Source organism: Dreissena polymorpha, chromosome 6 (assembly GCF_020536995.1).
Source record: "Dreissena polymorpha isolate Duluth1 chromosome 6, UMN_Dpol_1.0, whole genome shotgun sequence".
Taxonomy (NCBI): domain Eukaryota; kingdom Metazoa; phylum Mollusca; class Bivalvia; order Myida; family Dreissenidae; genus Dreissena; species Dreissena polymorpha.
The window spans coordinates 78,157,309-78,174,950 of NC_068360.1; the positions used below are offsets into that span (position 1 = coordinate 78,157,309).

General features: G+C 35.3%; 2 protein-coding genes across 4 annotated transcripts in view; one reads left to right on the plus strand and one right to left on the minus strand.

The window, feature by feature from the left end:
- LOC127833528 (GPI ethanolamine phosphate transferase 1-like) overlaps nt 1-16,469 on the plus strand; it is a 41,668-nt gene extending 25,199 nt beyond the window's left edge. For both annotated transcript variants that reach the window (XM_052358826.1, XM_052358827.1), the window contains exons 22-29: nt 460-553; nt 1,529-1,631; nt 2,804-2,912; nt 3,473-3,577; nt 4,605-4,660; nt 5,143-5,218; nt 6,157-6,273; nt 9,534-16,469. In XM_052358826.1, coding sequence (XP_052214786.1) covers nt 460-553; nt 1,529-1,631; nt 2,804-2,912; nt 3,473-3,577; nt 4,605-4,660; nt 5,143-5,218; nt 6,157-6,273; nt 9,534-9,707 — 834 coding nt within the window. In that variant the 3' untranslated portion in view covers nt 9,708-16,469. The remainder of the gene's footprint in view (nt 1-459; nt 554-1,528; nt 1,632-2,803; nt 2,913-3,472; nt 3,578-4,604; nt 4,661-5,142; nt 5,219-6,156; nt 6,274-9,533) is intronic.
- Nucleotides 15,535-17,642, minus strand: part of LOC127833526 (kinesin-like protein KIF14) — a 69,827-nt gene continuing 67,719 nt past the window's right edge. For both annotated transcript variants that reach the window (XM_052358825.1, XM_052358824.1), the window contains one exon: nt 15,535-17,033. In XM_052358825.1, coding sequence (XP_052214785.1) covers nt 16,690-17,033 — 344 coding nt within the window. In that variant the 3' untranslated portion in view covers nt 15,535-16,689. The remainder of the gene's footprint in view (nt 17,034-17,642) is intronic.

Consider the following 17,642-nt stretch of genomic DNA (forward strand, 5'->3'; position numbering starts at 1 on the left):
ATGGCATATACATGTAATTGTATATAAAGTCATTATGCATTTTGTTTGTTGGTATACATGGTACAGCACAGACTTTTGGAAGATAAAAATCTTTAATTATAATGGGTGTTACAAAGTACAAGCAAATCAGTATCTGTCAGAAAATCTAGGTGACAGTAAAATTCCTTTTTTATTCATATTTGAGCCTTCCTCTGTAAAAACGGGGCCTAATGCATGTGCTTAAAGTGTTTTCCCAGATTAGCGTGTGCAGTTTGCACGGGCTTAACATGGACGACACTTTTATGCATGAATGGAATATTTTTGTAGTAAACGAAAGTCTCTGGTGAATGAAAATCCAGTCTAGGCAGAAAGTGTCATCCCTGATTAGCCTATGTGGACTGCACAGGCTAATCTGGGATGACACTCAACCCACATGCTTTAAACACCATTTTCCCAGAGCAAGGCTCATGTACATTTCAGATGCTTGGCGTGGGCATATCCCTGTACTTCTCAGTCTGGCAGGTGGAGGCTGGTCTGTCTCTATGGCAACATGCAGTCAGCTGGACTCTACTGGGTAAGGTTTGACAAGTGTTCTTCGGCATATAATTGTACTTTGTAGTTGATTTTATCATTAATTAGCTTTGCAAACTTTTAAACATCCCGTTGTTTCTTTTTTAATTGAAAAATTGACAGAAAACACTCAATACATTAATGTGATACATACTGTTTGTATCTGCTATTTGCATAAATATGTTATTATCTTATTTCATCCTTTGGAGTGCTTCAGGGTAAACATAATTATACCCCCCATATCATTATACCCCCATTACCATTGGTAATGGGGGCTATATAGGAGTCACTTTGTCGGTTGGTCGGTCTGTCTGTCCCGAAAAAATTCATCAGATCTTCACCAAACTTGGTCAGAAGTTGTATCTAGATGATGTATAGGTCAAGTTTGAATATGGGTCATGCCGGTCAAAAACTAGATCACAGGGTCACTTAGTGCATTTTAAACCGAAAGTTTGTCCGGACCAGAACTATGTCATTTATGATTAGATTTTAAAATGACTTAATACATTTGTTCACCATCATGGGACGGTGTGTCATGCGAAAGTACGTCGATATCTCCAAGGTCAAGGTCACACTTGGAGTTCAAAGGTCAAAATGCTCATAAATAAGCTTGTCCGGGTCATAACTTTGTCATTTATTTTGAGACTTTTAAATCATTTAGCTCATTTGTTCACCATCATTGGACAGTGTGTGGTGCGAAAGAATTACGTTGATATTTCCAAGGTCAAGGTCACACTTTGAGTTCAAAGGTCAAAAATGGCCATAATTGAGCTACATGGTAAACATTATTATACCCCCACATTCTTGGGAATGCTACAGGGTAAACATTTTCGCCAACATTCTTGGGTGTCTTACAAGGTAAATTACGCTGCTCTTTCCAATCGGTTTGACTTCTACATGGTATATACTCCCCCAGGCCCCTTCCTTGTGTTTAACACTACACAGCATATTATCCCCTCCCCTTGTTGCTGTTTGACAGGGATGTCAGTGGTGGAGCCATTGCTGTGTTCCAGCCTGCTGTCTCATCGGTTACAGACCGTGTTCCTGGCATTTGCAGCACCGTATATCCTGCTCAGTGTCTCGTATCCTTGGTTACAAACAGTAATGTCAGTACTAAAGTGAAACTGTTAGACTGTGGATGCATGCTATATTTTTATTGACATTAAAATCCATAAATTTTGAAAATCTGGATTTTTTTTTAAATCTAAGATTCATGGACTTTTTCGGAAATGTCTGATATAAAACTTAGGACATAAACATTCGTTGAACATTTGATTTTGTAGTTAGGCGACAAACACAAATGTATAAAAATTACAATTTTTAATATGTTAGCTAAAACAGTTTTTATCCCCCACAAAAGGTGGTGGAATGTAGTGTTGGCGTTGTCTGTCTGTCAGTGCGTCGGTCAGCCTTTCTGTCACAAACTTTTCAGGGCTATGTCTCAGCAACTATATAAAATATCAACATAAAACTTCATGTGTGTATAGATATCAAGGAAGAGAAGTGCCATGCTCCAGAATCATGACCATACACTTTCTTAAATAGGAGTTATTGTCCTTTGTTGTTTTTTGTATGATGTAACTTGTCAGGGCTATATGTCAGATACCATACAAGATTTCAACATAAAACTTAATGGGTGTATTTATATCAATGAGGAGAAGTGCAACCGAGGAAAATCACTTTGCACAATAGCAAAAGCCCTAAACTTTCCTAAATAATAGTTATTGCCCTTAGTTGTTCTTGTATGATGTAACTTTTCAGGGCTATATATTAGATACAATGCAAGATTTCATCATGAATGTGTATATATAATGAGAATTGAATTGCATACAATATCCCTACACTTATTTTTTTTAGGATTATACCGTATATCAATGGATTTGCACCCGTCCATAAACAAAATTTCATTTGCAGGGGATATCAATTCAACCTTTTTTTTTGCGCAAACAGCAAGGAGTTGTAAACTAGGTTATTACAGAATAATCCTAGAGAAGCCAATGAAACTTGCAATGCCCGTTCTTGTCAGTAAATCCTTGTTTGTGCACATTCAGATGCGCTTGTGTTTTCTATGATATTATATAATTTGTTAAGAAAAAATCGAAATAAGTTTAGAATATTCATGACATCCATCGCCCATAAGCTTTGAACTTGATAATTTTAGGAGTGTTTTGAATTGTTATATTTTCAGAACATAATTCAGAAATACAAAATGACTTAGAATCATAAGTTGCATTTTTTCCTTAACTCATTATAGTTATGAGGTTCTCTTCATTGTTGTATTGGGTCTGGTGCTGTCCCAGTGGTTGGAAGTGGAGAGAAACTTGGTAGTGTCCTCATCTACTCATGAAAAGACAATATCATATGTAAGTAGATATTATTTGCTGAGTGTTCAATTATCACAGTTGTTTTCCTTCTCCATGGACTAGTTAATGGCATAAAAAGTCTATCATGGTTACTTGTTTGAAGATATTGTAATTTTCATTCAATACCTTCCTGATACATTTTTTTTATTAAAATGTAGATTTAATACATTTTATTTGTATTCAAATGCATGAGAATTAATTTAAGATGATTATATATTTTTTCAACATAGAAGTCAATTGTTCACCCATAATTTTTACTTGGCCTTGGACATGAAGACCAGACAAAAATCCCATAGTTAAAAAAAAAACATGTGTCTGGTGTGGTATTTCCATGTCCCTGATACATATTTTATTAATATTATACTTGTAAATGAAATATGTAATGTTACTTGTTATCACGTAACTTGTGGAATTTATGCTGGTATGTGATAAGTTAATCAAATGTTTCTATTATTGTAGTAAAATAAATTTTTGTTTTTTTTTTTACTTATAAATACATTTATTAATGTCTTGCAGCATTAATACACATGTAGGTTTTTCCCTTGTTTTGTGCTGCACAGCTGTCCAAGCTGGATTTTCGAGAAGCAGTGAATGCACGTCTACCGAGTCACAGGCATTCTAGAAACCACCTGGTCATCGCAGACATTCAGCGAGCTTTCTTTTTTGTATCCTTCATGTTTAAGTTAAAATAAACTTTCTTTTTATTGTATGCGTTCGTACAGTGAATACATAAATGCAAAAAGCTAAAATGTAGTATTTTAAGATTATCCAAATATGTGCTTGAAAACGTCAGAAATGAGTACAGTAGGAAAAAATAGTAATAATCTGTGACTAGTAGCAGAAAGAAAGTTATGTTAGTATTTTAGAGGGATTTAAGGTGAATACAAAGTTTTTTACTATTTTCCATGTAAATTTATTTGTCAATTTTTTTTTTCTTATATTTTATAGTCAAAATATATTATTATAATGTTAACTGAAATCAAATTTTATTTCACCTATAGAATTCTACATCTCACTGAAAAGCACATACCGGTAATAAAATGTTAGATTGAGTTATCAATCATGATTGAATATTGAATGATGAAATGCCTTAAGAAATAATAGTTACACTCTCAATCTTTGATGGGAAAAAATCAACATGAAGTTAAAGTTTTCTAAGCAGCATGACTACCAATGGCACAGCTGCAGGTATTCTTTTTGAACTGCTGATGTTGATCTTGAATTTGATTTTTTACCTGACATATATTTGCTTTATTTGAATATATATTTTATACAAAGCTACATTACCGTGTATTAAACTTGTTTTTGTGTATGAGAGATTAATAAAAAAGTATAATGTTGTCCTTTACCACTTAGATACTTATATGGATGCATTTGCAGTCACTCATAAACTTAATTTAATTTAAGACCTTTCTTACTAGATTCAAGTTTTGAAGGCTTCATTTCCAACTCTTAGATAGTGATGAGCAGCAAACAGCATAAAACCTGAACACACGGCGAGTTACTCGCAGGCTGTTCTGGTTTTATGCTGATTGCAAAAGCCATTTTCACTTTTCTTTTTTTGGGGGAAAGGGTTAAATAATGTTAACTTGTATTCCTATCATGATACTAAAATGTCTTGGATAAAGATTTAAAGCTTCATCTCATCATATAGATAAATGAGATATTTAAATTCCCTTAACTAGCAAACAGGTTTTTTTCATTCTTACATCGTTTTATGGTGTTGGCAATATTGCAAGTATTAACAGGTAAGAATCTACTTAAAAAGTATCACACAACTGTTTATGTATCCGGTAGGGTGGCATATAGCATACAGACTGTCTGTTTGCCGTCTATCTGTCCGTCAGGCATTACGTTCCCGGTCTTTTTTTTCGTTAACGTTTTGAGATATTTACCTGATTTTTGGAATGTGTGTCTTCCTGCATGAGTTACAGATCAAGTCGGAGTTTAATTCAGGTCCATTGATTTTTAGCAAAGCTATTAGCCTTTGACTTACCTGCATGACTCTCAGATCAAGGTTGAGTTTCAGAAGTGGAATGAGGGAGCATTTGTGCCCGATGGACACATATCTAGTTAATAATAAATTGTGCTATTGAACCCCATGACATGTATTTATAAATATTGTTTTGCTATATTAAATAGATAAACAAGCAAAATATTATCTTTTATATGTTATAAACATTGGATGATCAATTAATTTAATTTAATGTTAACATCTCTTTTATTTCAGTTTTGACCCCTCAGCAGTGCTCTGTTTTGTGTCTGTGTTCTCTCCCTTTGTAATGGGTGGTCTACTCCTGTTTAAGGTAAGTACACACCCGGCAATGTAGTTGCCTAAAGTGGGCCAAGTATAAGAATGAATTAATTAAATTGAGATTTAAAACTTATTTGTCATACCCCAAAATTTCTTCAAGATTTCTATGTATTTGTTAAATCACATACCAACTTAAGTCGATGACTTGGCGATAAAATATTTTTTCACAGATTAAGTTAACTGATGATGTTATTATAATTTATATTTCATTTTATTTCATCTTATTAGTGATCAAATAATGCTTTGTTGGATTAACAAACTCTATTTCAACACTTTTGGATACAGCATACAGACATAGTTTAAGTCAGTTTGTCCCTAGAGTGCAGTTATTAATTATCCCCCGCCATCGGAGGGATATTGTTTTGGCGTTGTCCGTCTGTCTGTCTTTATTTCCTTCCGTCTTTCCCTCCGTCTGGAGCCATATCTTGGAAGTGTTTTGATGGATTTCATTGAAACTTGGTATGAGTATGTATATGGTTACTAGGATGATGCATTGTACACCATCTGTTAAGAACGGAGTTATGGCCCTTTGTATCTTGAAAAAATGCTTTTTTTGAGTGACATATATAACACTTGTGTCCAGAAGCATATTGGCGGGGATATCAATTCAACGAATTTGCTTGTTGTTCCTGTTATTAAGCACATTTATATCTTCAAAAAGAAAAAAAAATTGTGACAAAACTATTGGATAGATTCCATTTTGGGGACTTGATAATGGAATACTAGTATCAGTATTGAATATATTGTGGCTTATTTAGCTTGGTTCAGTTTAGCCAAGGCAAAGGCTTTTAAACGCTCATGTTTATGGTTTAAAAATGCACTGGTGCACAACTCTAAATGTTTTTTTAAGTTTTAATGAACAGAAATGTAAGCATTTCTACTGCAAACAGGTGGTGATTCCATTCATTTTGGTCACATGTTTTCTTGCAGGTGGTTATTCCGTTCATTCTGGTCACATGTTTCCTGCGTGCTGTGCACGTGATCTCCAGTGTGCCGGTGGAGGGACTGTTCCTCATCATCATGCTCATGTCAGACTGCATGGCTCTGGTAAGCAAGTGTCCTGGATGGTTTGATCAATATTTAAATAACACCTGTTCTTTTTTTAATAAAAAATTTCTCTAGTAAATGTTTTAAGCATTATATTTATCACTATTAGCCCCTATTTACCAACACTCCATGAATCCCAAGTCCACATGATGGGTGTCAAAATCGACCTTTTGTTGACAAAAAATTTCTTTTTTAATTTATCCCATATTTTTTATCATGTTCTATTATCAACCGTTTATTACACTTCTAAAAACATGATATTCTTCCTATATCTTTTTAGTATGAATAATCAGAGTTTTTACTGAAGAAGTAGGCCTGTGTGTTTTTCATATTATTGTAAACATACTGACTATGACTTTGTATATGTATATGCAGGGTTTTGCCCTTTTTCATTGTATTTCCAGCAGTTATTATCACTATGAAACTTTAAGTTTATTATAGGTTATTGAATCCGTATGTATCAAATATTCAATACTTAAAGGTCTGAATACCAATTTTTATGCTCCCCCAAAATTTTTTGGGGAAGCATATAGTCGACGCTTCGTCTGTCCGTGCGTGTGTCCGTCCGTCCGTGCACAATTTTTGTCCGTGCTATTTCTCAGCAATTAATAACCGGAATTCAATTAAACTTAATGGGAAGCTTCACTACTAAGAGGAGATGTGCATATTATCAGCCGGTTCTGGTCGGATGATTTTTCACAGAGTTATGGCCCTTTGAAATTTTCCATTAACTGTACATATAAAGCAATTCTTGTCAGGGCTATTTCTCAGCAACTAATGACCAGAATTAAATGAAACTTTATGGGAAGCTTCACTACAAAAAGGAGATATGCATATAATCAGCCAGTTCTGGTCAGATGATTTTTCACAGAGTTATGGCCCTTTGAAATTTTCCATTAACTGTACATATAGTGCAATTCTTGTCCGGGCTCTTTCTCAGCAACTAATGACTGGAATTCAATGAAACTTTATGGGAAGCTTCACTACCAAGAGGAGATGTGCATATTATCAGCCGGTTCTTGTCGGATGATTTTTAGCTCATCTATTTTTTGAAAAAAAATTATGAGCTATTGTCATCACCTTGGCGTCGGCGTTGGCGTTGGCGTTGGCGTTGGCGTTGGCGTCGGCGTCCGGTTAAGTTTTGCGTTTAGGTCCACTTTTCTCAGAAAGTATCAATGCTATTGCATTCAAACTTGGTACACTTACTTACTATCATGAGGGGACTAGGCAGGCAAAGTTAGATAACTCTGGCGTGCATTTTGACAGAATTATGTGCCCTTTTTGTACTTAAAAAATTGCAAATTTTGGTTAAGTTTTGCGTTTAGTTCCACTTTTCTCAGTAAGTATCAATGCTATTGCATTCAAACTTGGTACACTTACTTACTATCATGAGGGGACTGGGCAGGCAAAGTTAGATAACTCTGGCATGCATTTTGACAGAATTATGTGCCCTTTTTATACTTAGAAAATTGACAATTTTGGTTAAGTTTTGTGTTTAGGTCCATTTTATTCCTTAAGCATCAAAGCTATTGCTTTCATACTTGCAACACTTACTAACTATCATAAGGGGACTGTGCAGGCAAAGTAATGTAACTCTGACTGGCATTTTGACAGAATTATGTGCCCTTTTTATACTTAGAAAATTGAAAATTTGATTAAGTTTTGTGTTTAGGTCCACTTTATTCCTACAGTATCAAAGCTATTGCTTTCATACTTGCAAGATTTATGAACTATCATAAGGGGACGGTGCAGGCAAAGTTATGTAACTCTGACTGGCATTTGGACGGAATTATGGGCCCTTTATACTTAGAAAATTGAAAATTTGGTTAAGATTTATGTTTTGGTCACTTTACCCCTAAAGTATCATAGATATTGCTTTCATACTTGGAACACTCACAAACTATCATAAGGGTACAGTAAAAGGACAAGTTGCATAACTCTGGTTGTCATTGTTACGGAATTATGGCCCTTTTTTGACTTAGTAACTTTTAATATATGGTTAAATTTTGTGTTTCGATCCACTCGAAGTATCAAGGCTATTGCTTTCAAACTTCAAATACTTACATGCTATCATGAGGTTACTGTACCTGGCAACTTGAATTTTACTTTGACCTTTGAATGACCTTGACTCTCAAGGTCAAATTATTAAATTTTGCTAAAATTGCCATAACTTCTTTATTTATGATTAGATTTGATTGATACTTTGATGAAACTACTCTTACCTGACATACCACAATAGACTTCACCCAAACCATCCCCCGTGCCCTCCCCCCCCTCCCCCCCCTCCCCCCCCCCCCCTAATTTTTTTTTTTTTTTTTTTTTTATAAGATCATCTCACAAATGACCACCACACCCTCACACTATACCCCCACCCCACCCCCCCCCACCCCCCCCCCCAAATTTTTTTTTTGATTTTTTTTTTTTTTTTTTTTTTTTTTTTTTTAAGATCATCTCACAAATTATCACCACACCCTCACACTATACCCCCCCCCCCCCGATTTTTTTTTTTTTTTTTTTTTTTTTTCGCTTTTTTGGAAGATAATGTAATAAATGTCCACAACCCCACACTATACACCCCTCTTCACTCCACTCCTCCCTCCTTTGTGATTGAAAATGAGAGTCCCTTCACCTTTAAAAAGAAAATAGATGAGCGGTCTGCACCCGCAAGGCGGTGCTCTTGTTCATAGAGTTATGGCCCTTTGAAATTTTCTATAAACTGTACATATAGTGCAATTCTTGTCCGGACTATTTCTCCCCAACTACTGATTGGAATTCAATGAAGCTTTATGGGAAGCTTAACTACCTTGAGGAGATGCGCATGTTATTTGTGGGTTCTGGTTAGATGATTTATTTAGAGAGTTATGGACCTTTGAAATTTTTAAGTTGCTAAACCATCCATCGTATTATTTTGTCCAAAGTTATGCCCCTCAAGACGTTTCCTTTTATCTGAATATATAGTGCAATATTGTGAATAAAAAAAACTTTGGGGAGCATCACCCGTCTCCGACGGTTTCTTGTTCTATTTGTTGCCATCCCAACTCTCTGGTAACCATTATCCATTATAAGTACATTTCATTTCTAACATTACATGTGCCTTAGTCTTGATGGCTAAATAATTAATGAAGTGTCAACTAGAATGCACATTATAATAATATTCTTTATAGTTTTGCTGATATGTGTTAAAGGTATCCTTGTTCTTAATTATATTCAGGTTAATGTCCCAAATACCCGCCCTACTATCATCAAGGTGATTGTTTCAGCATTTCTTCTTCCTGGTTCAGGACACCGGTAGTTGGCTGGATATCGGCACCAGCATCAGCCACTACGTGATCGTGATGTGCATGATCATCTTCATCATGGTCCTGTTTGGACTCACACACTTCCTCACCACTTCCTCTCTGTTACCAAGGAAACAGAAGTTGCGCCGTCTATGATTACTGCGTACAAAAATTGTTACGTTCTTGGCCTTGCGTTTGTCATTTGTCGGAGTTGTTACCATGGCAAAAAAAAAAAGAAATGTTGATGCTGGCTGGATATTCATCTTGTTTTGATGGTAAAAACTGGAAACTGAAAATCCACAAAACAATGTGAAATCCTACTCATTGAATACAAATATCTTCAAACCACAATTTAAACACTTAAAACTAACGAGAGAATTTAGTTGGAATTATTGTAAAAATTACATATAACTATGCAAAACCTGGAAATCCTTCTTAAGCGATATGTAACCTAAAAGAGTTTTTAGTTTTTAGCTCACCTGATTGCTCAGGTCAGCTTTTGTGACCGGTCTTTGTCCGTTGTATGTCCGTCCGTCCGTCCGTTAACATTTGCTCGTAAACACTTTAGAGGCCACATTTCTTGTCCCATCTTCATGAAACTTGGTCAGAAGCTTTGTCCCAATGAAATCTCAGCCGAGTTCGAAAACTGGGTTGTGCCGGGTCAAAAACTAGGTCACAAGGTAAAAAAAAAGAAAAACCTTGTAAACACTGTAGAAGTCACATTTCATGCCCAATCTTCATGTAACTTTGTCAAAATGTTTGTCTTAATGATATCTTGGTTGAGTTCAAAAGTGGTTTCGATCTGTTGAAAAACATGGCAGCCAGTGGGTGGGGCAGTTTTCCTTATTTGGCTATAGAGAAACCTTGTAAACACTCTAGAAGTCACAATTTTTGCCCAATCATCATGAAAGTTAGTCAAAACATTTGTTCAATTGATGTCTTGGACGAGTTCGAAAATGGTCGAGATCGGTGAAAAAACATGGCCGCCAGTGGGCAGGGCATTTTTCTCTATATGTATATAGTGGCAGTTTTCCCTATTTTGCTTTAGAGAAACCTTGTAAACACTCGAGAAGTCACCATTTTTGCCCAATCATCATGAAAGTTGGTCAAAACATTGGTTTTATTGATATCCCGGACGAGATTGAAAATGGTCGTGATTGTTGAAAAAACATGGCCGCCAGTGGGCGGTGCATTTTTGTCTATATGTATATAGTGAAAACATGTAAACACAGTAGAAGTCACATTTTTGGCCCAATTTTCATGAAATTTGCTCAGAACATTTGTTTTCTCGATACGAGAGTTGAGTTCAAAAATGGTTCCGGTCAGTTGAATAACATGGCTGCTGGGAGGGGGGCAGTTTTCTCATTATGCCCCCCCACCCCTTTCGAAGAAGAGGGGGTATATTGTTTTGCTCATGTCGGTCCATCCGTCCACTAGATGGTTTCTGGATGATAACTCAAGAGCGCTTATGCCAAGGATCATGAAACTTCATAGGTACATTGATCATGACTCGCAAATGACCCCAATGGATTTTCAGTCACTAGGTTAAAGGTCAAGGTCACGATGACCAGAAATAGTAAAATGGTTTCCAGATGATAACTCAAGAACGCTTATGCCTAGGATCATGAAACTTCATAGATACATTGATCATGACTCGCAGATGACCCCTATTGATTTTCAGGTCACTAGGTCAAAGGTCAAGGTCACGGTGACCTGAAATAGTAAAATGGTTTCTGGATGATAACTCAAGAACGCTTATGCCTAGGATCATGAAACTTCAATGGTACAATGATCATGACTCGCAGATGACCCCTATTGATTTTCAGGTCACTAGGTCAAAGGTCAAGGTCACGGTGACTTGAAATAGTAAATGGTTTCTGGATGATAACTCAAGAACGCTTATGCCTAGGTTCATGAAACTTCATAGGTATATTGATCATGACTTGCAGATGACCCCTATTGATTATCAGGTCACTAGGTCAAAGGTCAAGGTCACAGTGCCAAAAAACGTATTCACACAATTGCTATCAATGTCACGGTGACTCAACTTTCAAAAATAGTTTCCTGATGATAACTCAAGAATGCTTACGCCTAGGATCATGAAACTTCATAGATACATTGATCATGACTCGCAGATGAAATAATGATGAAACTTGATCAGGATGTTTGTCTGGACAATATCTAGGTCAAGTTTGACATTTGGTAAAGATTGAATGAACCGACTCCTCTCAGGTGAGGGAACTAGGGCCATCTTGGCTCTCTTGTTTGAAATAGTATTATGTTGGTTTTCTTAGGTTTCTAAAGTTTTACATTACGATTCCAGCACTTGTCATTGGTTTTCATTGTTGTTATACTGTTATATTGGCTTACCCTTCTGTTGATGTCATGTAAAAGTCAATGTGATTGAGGATATTTAAAAAAACTTATTTACTTGCTCACAAATTGTTTGTTTATAAGATATATATCCTGGCACTATATATTCCTGCCACTAATATTTGTGTCTTTCTGCTTGACACATGTTCTATACGCAGCTGTCGTCTAGTACATTATTAATGAAATTATTTTGTTAGATTCTCAATTTTAAGTGTGTCTTTATATACTTTTTCTTTGTTTGTTTTTTGGTCGGACCAGTCTCAAATATTAGCATCTGTATCTGTATTGCTCGGAGCAAAGATTGGCAAACCAAGAACACTGTTTGTCACTGTTGCTAAGAGTTGCAAATCAGGACAAAATCTGATCATAAGTTTTGTTACATGTCAAAACTTTAAAATAGAGTTGTTAAACATTGTTTTATTCCATAATTTTGAACATTCCAACAAATCTGAGTCACATACAATTATCTTCATGTTTTTTTATTTTTCTAGTGAAGAAATGGTCACTCAATAAATTCCACAGTTTTCATCCAATTATTTCTAAATTTGCACAGTATCTTTATATCAATGACGACTTGAACCCTTTTGAATATGAGCAGTATCGGAGAAATAAGTACACAATAATCTCTTCTTGAATTTGAAAAAATTCTCCTTGTTTGCGCGATTAAGTACACAGTTTCCATCTTATTCTTTCCAAACTTGCACAGTGTTTATAGCAGTAGAGCGATTCAGGCCCTCATGGGCCTCTTGTTTATTTTATTGAAGCAAGGATTCGTTTTATTTTAAAAGTTAACATGGTTAACAAAATATTTATAGGATTTCACGTTGACCTTTATCTCATGTAAATTAAAATAATCAAATTAAATCTTAATAAAAAATATATATTGCACAATGATTATGTATTTATAGAAATTTAAAACATCATAACTTATTGTGTAAAAAGATCACTAAGGCCTCAACTAATTGATCAATCGTTTGACATGTTTTGGGTCCAAAAGATTGGAGCATTTTCGATAAATTAAGACGCAAGCAAAAAGCATATAATACAAAACAGTATTTTATCCGTTTAAATATTAAACATTTCTGCCAAGCACAATTAAAAGATTTGTGAATATTGTCAATAATTTCCTCTTTAAAAGTCATTTTCCCCAGTGTTTGTCCTTGAGTAGTGTTAGTGACTGTTGAAAACTACCAATATCTTATGCTGATGTGTTCTTTCTACTGTCACTAATGGATGACAAGCTAGGGTCAGCATACATGTATATGAGCCACATTCCGTGAAAAGGGGTTTTAATGCATGTGCGTAAAGTGTCGTCCCAGATTAGCCTGTGCAGTTTGACAGGCTAATCAGGGATAACACTTTAGGCCTATACTGGATTTTTGCTTAAGATACTTTCTCGAAACAAACGAGATGTGTTTGTCAGAAACACAGTGCCCCCTATTGCGCTGCTTTGAAGCCATAAATTTAACCTTTGACCTTGAAGGATGACCTTGACCTTTCACCACTCAAAATGTGCAGCTCCATGAGATACACATGCATGCCAAATAGCACGTTGCTATCTTCAATATTCAAAAAGTTATGACAAAACTTTAATAAAGGTTAAAGTTATGGGGAAAGAAAAATACAATATTTGACCTTTGACCTTGAAGGATGACCTTGACTTTTCACCACTCAAAATGTGCAGCTCCGCGAGATACACATGCATGCCAAATATTTAGTTGCTATCTTCAATATTGCAAAAGTTATCAAACTTAAACCAAGGTTAAAGTTTTGGGACACACACAATGAATGAATGACAGGCCAAAAACAATATACCCCCGATCTTTCGATCCGGGGGCATAAAATTATCATAAAAGTGCAAAGTGTCGTCCCTGATTAGCCGGTGTGGACTACACAGGCTTATCTGTGACAACACTACGCACATGCATTAAACCCTGTTTTCTCAGAGCACAGCTCATAGTTTTATTCTGTATATACATGTAATTTTTCGGAGAAAACTAGAGGTATTCTCACAGCCACCTTGTCGTCCGGCGTCTGCCATCCCCGTTGTGCTAAAACCTTAACATTGGTTCTAAAATCAAAATGCTTCCACCTACAACATTGAAACTATGTAGCTGCACCTTGATGAGTTTTACATCCCACACCCATTTTTGGGTCACTAGGTCAAAGGTCATTGTTACCTCTAATATTCTTCTGACATGCTTTCATTTATTCAACTGCATCCACAGCCGAGCATTGGTACCCGGGGGACAGAAATGGTGCTTAAAAATTTGTAACAGGTTGATAAAGATCAACAACAATAAGAATATTTGCTGCTAGTTGGTAGCATTAACTGTTTTGAAAAATAGTCATTTTCATAAACAAGAGCTGTCTCCATAGGAATAAACACTGATAGAAATTATGAGCATTTTTTCGAAACCTAAACGCAGACCCTAAGTTCAAGGTCAAGGTCAAACGGGTCAAAATTTGTGTACGTATGGAAAGGCCTTGTCCAAATACATATGCATACCAAATATGAATGTTACATCTGAAGAAACATAGAATCTATGAGATATTTTTGAAACCTAAATGCAAAGTGTGACGGACAGACAGACGGACAGTGCCATCACTATATGCCCTCCTTCGGGGGCATAAAAAAATATGTACGTTTGACAAAACTGAAAAGAAAAAGCTTTTCAGTGAAATTTTTGAGCTCGCAGCAAACTGGACACTGAGGGCGATTTTATTGTTCAGTTTATTAGCTGCAAATCCCACAAGTTTCTTGTCTAACATATTATGTAGATGGCGGTGTATGTGTAACACTACCCAGAAATGTATAATTCCAATTATCGTTTTATTTATCAAAAAGCAATTTTCTCTGTCCTTCCAACTTAATATAAACCAGGTTCGATTTTTCTGGAAGAATTGTCTTTGATTTTCATTAAGCAACAAAAAATGCATATCCCCCATGCCAGATTGTGGAATTCTCTTAATATCTTTAAAAGTAAATATATTATTGTAATGTTTTATGTAATAGACCCTTTTACACTTCTTAGAATACAGTTTTGTACTGCAACTTGTGCTTGTTCTAGTCCGTGTGCTTGCACTTATAGTTTCCATAAGCGAAAAGGTGTTGAGTTAAAACAAGATTTATTTTGGATTTCCTTGGGTTAGTTTAAGCACATAAGCAGGGCTTCCATTGCCATTTGCCAAAGTATCCAATTGCAAATTGCGCTACAGAAATTTTTGTCTACATAAAGATAGACGTATATGATGAATCAAGTAAACCATAACTCTACATTGTTAAAAAAAAGAAATATTTTGGGCTATCAGGATTTAACTCTTTAGGAAGGATATTATTTTTAACAAACAAAATGCTTGTTTTATTAATTTTAATAAATTACCAGCGTTTCAGGCCAATATATTGCACTACAATTTACACAGATAATACAACATGAATCGCTATGAAAATGATATGCCTAAATATGTACACATTAAACATGCAAGATCATTCGTTTTTTGTTTGATACGGTTTGAACTTTTAACTTAAATGCAAAATAACAATACTAATAATAATGTTCATATTTCTGTGTTAACTGATTATGGTGAAAATAAAATAAGAAACCCGAAATTACCAAACAAAAAACAATTTAATGTGAATAGAAGTACTAAATTTTCTCTGCATATACAATAACCCCACATTACACAGGAATAACTGTATAATTATACTTCAAAGCAAAATCTTTGCAGGCACTTGTATACACATATTCTGAATTTCATGGCAGACCCATATACATTGCATACTGTTAATGGAATAAATATAACAAGAGATTGCCAAACAATATGGTCCCCTACCGGTGAAACTCCACCATTGTCAGAAAATAATTTATTTTTTTTTTATATATTTGTTGCCATAGCAACCAGAATTCCTGACGTAGGAACAAAATGAAATGACGTGCATAATCTCCATATTGCCATCTATCCATTTTTCAAGTATCATGAAAATATATGAAGAACTTTTGCAGGATCCAGAAAAGTGTGACCGACAGACTGACTGACACACAGAGCGCAAACCATAAGTCCCCTCCAGTTTCACCGGTAGGGGACAAAAACATGTTTGAACATTATTCATGTAAACTACACACCAAATTTTTTTCTCAACATATTTTTGCTCATGCCAATATTGAATTTCCTAGTCATCATATTTACACATTTTCGATAAAATGATTTTCATTACCAAACTTAAATGTATGTATTTTATAGAAAAATCTGAGAAGGTCTATGAATTACCAGTTAAAAATTGACATGCTAAATGAATGAGAGATGTCAATGGTTTACAAACATACAGATAATGTAGGCAAGTTGTGTGAATAGGATATGAAGCTACAGCAAAGCTATTATGTAAATGTCTATTGCTTGGTTATTGCTTATAATGTAAATGTCAATTGCTTGATATTGTTTATGTTAATGTCAATTGCTTGGTTTTTGCTTATAATGTAAATGCTTGATTATTGGTTATTATAAAGTCCATGCTCCATTTACCTTACATAAATGTTATGTAATTAGGCTTCAATTATATCTATCTATGACCTTAACCAATGAATGACCCTTCACAAAAATATCTTCACCTGCCAGCAAAACATATTTCAGCAATTATGTAACAGGATTATCCCAAACTCTTTATTTATCAAATTTCATCGTATTAACCGTATGTGAAGCAATCTTGGCACTACAAAAGGAGGAAGAGAAACCACTCCCCTTGACTAACTAAAATCTCCCTTCCTCATCAACTATTATCATCGTCCATTTTCAAATGGCTCACTACACGTTTAGGCTGAGACGGCAACAGTCGTTTTCCTCGGGGTGTGTCCAACGCCACTGCCCTGTCCGGGGGGATCACCTTCTGAACACTTACAATGAGATCGTTCACACATCCCTGTATGTCATTGTACACATACTCCAACAGTTCTTGCTGAGTTTCTGAAAGGCCTTCATCAGTTACATCTTGGTTTGGTCTTGATCGGCCCGGAGATTTGACGGTGTCCCAACCAGAAACTTCTGCTACATTCTCGGAACACTTTCTGAGAGTCTCTGCGGATTTGATTAACTTAAGAAGGTACATTTCCCCACCTGAAAAAGAGCCAGTTAACGCAAGAATAAATACAATATTCCATGTTTCATGTGCATGAATCAAAATATATTCCCATAAATGTGTATGTTTAGAAAGTCAATAAAGAGAATCTTACAAATAACAACATTAATTAAATAGTTTTAACAGAAAACATGCACCAATATTGCTTCCCTAAAAAATGTTGTGCAACAACTTAATTTCAAAGATATCTAGACCTCCGGCTAGTTACAGGAGGCAACAACTGCTATATAAAGTACCAGTTGTTCACTCCTAGATGAAATTCTTTATGTAAAATATATTATTTTTTCTAGCAGTGCATTCATTCAAAATTAGTTGGAATGAACAAGCTATTAAGAACTGTTCAATACTTTACAGGTGATATTAATTGTAATTTCAACATCAATTCACAAGAGAGAATTGGTTTAAGTCTCTCTTTTTTGTCCCAAATCAACAATCACATTTTGAAATTGATGTAAAAACACTCAATCTTTGTTATTATAATTATCTGACACATTGTAAGTAAATGAATGTGTCTTTTTATACATAGAATTGTTTGCAAGAGCCATGCTTTGGGAAAAAGGGGCTTAAAGCATGTGCAAAGGCTATTC